This window comes from Micropterus dolomieu, linkage group LG12, assembly GCF_021292245.1.
Source record: "Micropterus dolomieu isolate WLL.071019.BEF.003 ecotype Adirondacks linkage group LG12, ASM2129224v1, whole genome shotgun sequence".
Classification (NCBI taxonomy): Eukaryota; Metazoa; Chordata; class Actinopteri; order Centrarchiformes; family Centrarchidae; genus Micropterus; species Micropterus dolomieu.
In genome coordinates, this window is record NC_060161.1 from 33,267,207 (window position 1) to 33,274,189 (window position 6,983).

Below are 6,983 nucleotides of genomic sequence, written 5' to 3' on the forward strand. Positions count from 1 at the left end.
CAAAGGAGTCCGTTCGTTATTTACCGCCTCCTGTTGGTTAAAAATGTCGGTGCCGCTGTTTCTACACCACAAAAATTGCATAAACACAACCATCCAGTGGATTAAATGAGTTAACTGTATTTATTAACGATTCGCTTATCAAATTCAAATTAGCTTTATTCGCATGAATGTCTAGCAACAATATTGCCAAAGCTACATATAAATTACATAAGGACAATAAATTTCATACATTTCATTAAATAAGGAAATAAAACAGTAAAAGTTGTTACTTGTTAAATAAAATAGTAAGCGTGTACGTGTATATGTGTGTATGTTTAAAAAAATATATAATAAAAATTTAAATAAAATAGATAAAACCTTAAACGTGTGTGTGTGTGTGTATATATATTAATAGACAAAAAAAATTGGTTAATTAAAAAATAAATCAAATGTGAGATTTAAAAACACAATTACTAAAATATAAAATAATCAAAATAATAATAATTTGAAAATTTGTACTATTACTAGTATTATTAGTAGTTAATAGTATAACTAGTATTATTTATTAGTCTAAGTTTCCAGTAGTTGTCCTGGAGTTTCTGTGTGTTAAATTTGAATTCGGGGTATATTTGGGAAAAGTTTGCAAAGTGTTTTTGTCTTTGTATTTTATATTTGGGGCATAAGGTTAGAAAGTGCAGCTCTGTCTCTACCTGTCACGTGTCACACTGGGAGCAGAGTCTCTCCTCTTGTGGTTGTCAGCTCTGTCTGTGGTGACCCTTTTCTGTGGCCAGGCTGTGTTCACTCAGTCTGTATGTTTTCAACATGTTTCTTAGTTTTTATTGTGCTCAGGTAATTTGCCAGTGTGAATTTTCTTTTTAGGGTCAGATAACATTGTAATTTACTTTGTGTTTTGTTCATTTCATTTCAGTATTCAACATTTTTTCTTTCTGCTTGCTGATAATTTGGTTTGGTCTGCTTGGGTTGGTGTTGCTGTCCTGAGGCCGTTGGGGACTTGTTACTGCAGAGAGCCTCAGGACCAGCTGGCTGAGGGGACTCTGGTTTCAGCTCCTGGTATGTTAGGGCTTTGTGATGGTATGTTTGGGGGTTAACTTATCTTTACTGTAACTTTAATGTCTTTTGCTTTTTCAGGATCCTGATGATGATAAAAGGACAGATGAAGGTAATAAGCCCTACTGATGTAAATGGACATCCACACTTCTGTAAATAATGTAGCTACGTTTTCTACAGTCAAAACTGCAATACAAAATGTTGTCATTTGGAAATAACCCACTGTAAAACTATTTAAATGAGAACTAGAGGCTTTTCCACTCCCCAGCCTACTCCTGGCTACTAATAATAATAATAATCCTTATTTGTAGAGCAAGTTACAAAGTGCTTTAACAAGTGTAAAGAATAATACAAAAAACAAGATAAGAGCATGAAAACATTGAAAAGACTAAAATACAGATTAATATAAAATTAGTAAAATAGAATAAAATAAAAGGGATAAAATAAAGTCAAATAAGATCGGGAAAGGCTCTCCTATAAAAGTATGTTTTAAGAAGGGACTTAAAAGAGTTCACTGATTCAGGGGGCGCTGTCGGCAACGCGGAGGCCTTCGTGTGAGTTGAAAATGTTCAGCTTGAGTGAGAAAGTCTCATGTCTCTGAGTCGCCATAGCCTATCAGCGTCGAGATTATCCGGATGTCACCGACGGCTTCAGAGCGTTGTGTGCAGAGGACCAGGCAAAGCAGAGAAGTAAAACGCCGTTGGCCGACGGAGAACTACTAAGCAGCGGGGAAAAGCGGAGGACAGAGCCAGGAGCAGCGCTGCAGCTTTTGAACAAATAAACAACTACTAGGAGGAGCTCAGAGTAAAATGCTTTTATTAAATCAGCTTTTGACTTTAGTTTTTGGGATTACAACATTGATTTATATTCACTGGAGCTTCTTGGCAGGGAGCTTCCGTGCACATCCAGCTCCAGTGTTGTTGTTAGTGTTGATTGGCACTCAGAGCTCTGTTGGAGAAAAGAAAGCGAGCAAGTTTAATAACCTGGTGAGTTCAGAAAATATACTGTTACTTTACTCTTACTGTCCGTTACTTTATTTCAACTATCGTACTTTACTGTGAGCAAGTTAGCAAAACGTAGCCCTGATCGATCCAAACTCCATTCAGAAAACAAACATTTTAAAAGTTGTTGTCCTGCGTTCTTCCTGACAGACCTGACAAAGCATGAATTCATGTTTAACAAATCGGCATCACATTGTAGTTATTTCGGCATCAGTTTGATCTGTGTTTTTGCAATTAAATCCCAGGAAAATGTTGACTTTGTGTACATACAGCTGTAGTAAACGTGGGTTGTGTTTATTTGCATTATCGCGTTGTGTGTGAAAAATTGGCAGTAGTTCAACGATAAACCCCCCACAAGAAAAGCATTGAGAGGATTAAAATCGTATTTGGTCTGAATGCACAGGCTCAAATATACTCTGGAGCGGACGTGCACACGGACAGCTGCGGACGCGGACTACTTCTGTATATATTACTTTCTGGAGTCACCTTGGTGGACTCGTTCAACGCATGCGCAGTACATCGGTTGATGCCATAAAAATCGGGAGACACGTGGACGTCCGCACGACCCTACGAGTACCCCCTTTGATTTTGGATTCGTCAACTTTCGTAAAACTGGTAATATTCAAGTTCTACACAGAGGATTATTTTGCCTCAAAACCTTTATTTAGTGATGAAATAGCGTACAAAACTTGTAAAAACTAAAAAGCGTTCTGCTGTTAGCCTCTTTCTCCGTTGCTTTCCGCTTCTCGCAGGAAGGCTTCTTCTTTATGAGTAGTCTAAAGTGTACTTCCGCGTCAAATCGACGGCGAAGGTGATGGCGTAGGCTATGGGGCTACGCAGAGGCTAAGTCGCCTGACGTGCACCTCCTCAAAACTGTAACTACACGTCAAGTCGACGCGGACCGTAAGCTCTGATTGGTCGGCTGGGTAGCCTTGCAATACCTCCGAGCCGACAGGAAGTACCCCGTGCTTTATAGTAACATTTACTAGAGGCCAAAACGGCGGCTTTAACATGGTGGATCAATATATTTGACCATCGCAACCCGAACGAAATGACTCGTTTCGCTATCAGAATGTGATCCACTCGGTCGGTAACATTTCAAAAGGCTACACCAGCCGCACGTTTACAATTTTACCCTCATTCACGTTAGCGCAGCGCTAAACCGGAAGTTAGCCTGCTTGACCGGCAAAAGTCAACACAGTGGACGCTGTAGCGCTACTGCCGACTAGCGTGGGGCTGTAATTGCAGAATTACGGACACAACGACGCACGTGTATAAATGCATGGCTACGTGCGGAGCCTACGGCGTAGACCCTACGGAGGAGTATAAATCAAGCTTTATATCAAGCAGTCATGGCAGACAGTGGAAGCGATACTGCCCCTAGCATTTCATGTATTGCACTGCATTTAGAAATGAGCAACCAGAAATGTTCTTAATACAAAGTTTGTTATCTCTCCCTTAAACAGAATTTCTGTAACGACGCGTCAACAATGAAACTTCACATCCCCTCAAAACCCAGCAGGCCTGTATTTTGTGGAAACTAAAGCACCACTACACAAACACACGGCTCATCATAGAAGGGTCAATGATCAGGTTACCAATATTAGACACTCTTTCAAGGAAAACAATATTTATACCCATGGACAGGGAGAACAAATGGTGAAATGAAACAACGAAGGAAGCTATCTAAACCAAAATAGAGAGGCCATCTCTCAACAGGGGAGGGTGTCTGCGACTAGAGGACTTTTGGGGCTGATCGCTGGAAGCAGTATTGGCCAATACCGATCACCAGGTCTATTTGAAGCCTTGTATTGATCATGTAGCATTATATATTTAGTTGACTCTTATTAACAATCATGTACATTATGTTTTAGTCCAGATGATATGTGAAAAATTTTTATTTTTTCACAGAAGCATGAAACTTTGGTACACTTGTATTGTTTCGGGGCCCTGAATATTTTCAGAAACGGAGCCTCAACGTATTGAGTTATTTCTGCCTCAAAATGACTTTATTTCATTCAGGCTGCAATCACATTTTGGCAAAACTTAACATTCTTCAGATTAACACTTATTAAACATGGTATATCAGTTAAAGTACATTTGACTCTGAACAACAACATTGGCATCTTGTTTTCCTTGGTAATCCTGTATGGATTATTGATGAAATCCAAGTGGAGTCACATTTAAGAAGGGCCCCGATCAGACAGAAAGAACTTTGCAGGTTCACAAACGCGAGGTGCACAGCAGTGCCTTTTTTTGGTTGGATTTGAAAAGAGCAGTGCGCCGCGTTTTATTATGATGCTAGGCAACCATTGAAACAGCTGTCTTGGTTTTTCAATTCTGTGCGCTCAGAGCGCTCCTTTGAAAACGCAAGGCGCAGCAGGCGGCCAAAACGCGAGGCACCCAGGACGCATAAACAGCACGCAGAACGCTCACTGCCAATAGAATACAGTTAAAAAAACAGCGTCCCTCACTTCATAAAACGCGTTCTGTCTGATCCGGGCCATAGGCTCCAACATCATGCAGCCCTCTAAAATGGGAAAACTTTGGTCAATTCAGGTTTTCTTCCCCCTGGTGGCTCTTCATGTGTGTTTTCAGACAGTGGCTCTGAGTGAAGGTTTTGTCGCAGACGGTGCACTGGTACGGTCTTTCTCCGTTGTGGGTCCTCATGTGTGCCGCCAGGTGGTCTTTGCGAGAGCACGCTTTCCCACAAACCCCACAGACAAACCGCTTGATGCCCAGGTGGCTCCTCACGTGGCTGTTCAGGTGAGTCTTGCGTTTAAAACGGCGGCCGCACTCTGAGCAGCCGTACGGCGCCTCACTGGTGTGCACACGCATGTGCGAGTTCAGATCCCCCTTGGACACGAAGCCTTTGCTACATATGCTGCAGGTGAACGGCTTCTCGTTGCTGTGTGTTCCCATGTGAGCTGTTAAACTGTGATTTGTCACAAACGTCTTGCAGCAGATGTGGCAGAGGTACGGCCGGTCTCTGGAGGTGTGGATCTTCTCGTGCGACTTCAACCCACCGGGCAGTTTGAAACGCTTCCCACAAACTTCACAGCCGTAACGTCTTTCCTCAGAGTGAGTCAACTTGTGGCGAGTTAAAGATCGCAGGTCGGCCAAAGATTTACCACAAACATTGCAGTGGTACTTGTCTCTACCTGCGTGCATCTTGCTGTGAGCTCTGAGCTGCGTCTTTAGACCAAACACCTTTGGGCAAATATCACACTTGTGTGGTTTATCCGCCCTGTGGACCCAACGATGAACACTTAAGGTGGGCAATCGAGCAAAGGTTTTGTTGCAAACGTCACATTTAAACGGTCTGTCTCCTGTGTGTAGAGTGGTGTGGGAGTTGAGGCTACTGATGGTGAGGAAAGACTTTCCACAATATGAACAGTCGTTAGTTTTATGATCATTTCTGAAATGTCCCTTTAACTCTTCTACAGATTCAAACTTCTCTCCACACACTCCACAAACAAGCAGTGGATCCTCAACGTGACTCCAGGCGTGATTGATCAAACTGCCCAGGTTCCTGTACCAAACTCCACAGACTTTACAGGGCGTTTTACTGCTCCCAATCAACTGCCCCTTCACAACAGACAATTTAGACTCTTTCTTCCTCCTCTTCTTTGGCGACTGCACCTCAGGATCTGGTTTCCAGTCGTCGTCTCCGTCGAACACCTCATCTCCATCTTTGTCTTCGTCATCACTGGAGTCCACTTGGCTCTCAGCAGCATCTTCATCATCCACTTCCTCTGTTTCCGTGTCCTGTTGTTGTGATCTGCTGGACTGAACATCCACTTTGTCACCTTCCACATGTTGAACAGGGCAGCTGTGGAAAAAATGTAAACATTAATTAAACTTTTGTGCATAAGTATGTCTGAGATGTGGTGTGAAATAGTCGGTTCAGTTTGTTCTAAAACAGCAAAGTTACATTTAGTTTTGTGTGAAAACCGTTCGATGACCCAATTAGCATTCCCTCTGTGGAATTACTGGATATGACTATATCTGACCACAAATGTATAGTTTTTAACTGTTACTCATACTTCCTCACCAAATATTTACAAAAATGTGAGGGGTGTACTCACTTATGTGAGATACTCTATATCTCTGACCTTTCAGTCACATACACACCAGCACGTCTCTTGAGATCCTCAGTTCTTTAGTCTGTTCAGAGTCTTGACTGAAAACTAAAGGGGACACAGCGTGCAATCAGGACCCCGAGGCCGCGTCAGTGAACTCCCTTCTTAAAACATACTTTTATAGAAGAGCTTTTCCTGATTTTAGTTGATTTTAATTATTTATTATTTATATTATTTATATAAACTGTATTTTATATTTCATAACTTTCTTGCTTCTATTACCGTGTATCTTATTTTGTTTGCACTATAAATAAGGATTATTATTATTAATATCATTATTATTATTTCTATTATTGTAACTGTGAGCAGATGTGTCGTTCTCTTTAGTTTGTAGTTACCTGGGGTTCATTTGGGTTTGATCAGCGGACGTGGAGGCAGAGCTGGATGGAGAATCATCTCGGCTTTGTACAGGTCGAAGGTCTTCACTGCTGCTCTGAGGATCCTCTCCGGTCTGTAACAGTGTTGTTCCCAAAAAAACAGAAAGGCCTTCTTTTATGGAAACTGAAAATGCCCCGCATCAGAAGCCAACTGCCCCACATGGCAAAAATCAAACAATATCAAAATGACAAATGGATATTTTGCTTTAAAAAAACAACACTGATGATGCAAAGAGGACACTGTCCTGTGTAGACATACAGTTTCATGCTGTTTTTAGTCCAAAGTACCTTCAGTCGGATGAAGAGGTAAGTCTTTCGTGCGTCGATGAGCCGCTTGTAAATCTCCTCTGGTGTCTGCGTGTTTACTCTCAGAGGCTGGGGCGTCCTGCTCCTGCCAAATGTGCAGAAGTCAAACT

The 6,983-nt window shown here is 41.8% G+C and overlaps 1 protein-coding gene across 1 annotated transcript in view; it reads right to left on the reverse strand.

Annotated features, from left to right (window-relative positions):
• Positions 1–4,035: 4,035 nt before the first annotated feature.
• The window catches only part of LOC123979931 (zinc finger protein 25-like), a 5,682-nt gene continuing 2,734 nt past the window's right edge, over positions 4,036–6,983 (reverse strand). Inside the window, exons 2-4 of the mRNA XM_046064038.1 lie at positions 6,856–6,981; positions 6,529–6,641; positions 4,036–5,880 (exon numbers count right to left, since the gene is read on the reverse strand). Of these exons, the coding sequence (XP_045919994.1) occupies positions 4,599–5,880; positions 6,529–6,641; positions 6,856–6,981 (1,521 nt within the window). The 3' untranslated portion in view covers positions 4,036–4,598. The remainder of the gene's footprint in view (positions 5,881–6,528; positions 6,642–6,855; positions 6,982–6,983) is intronic.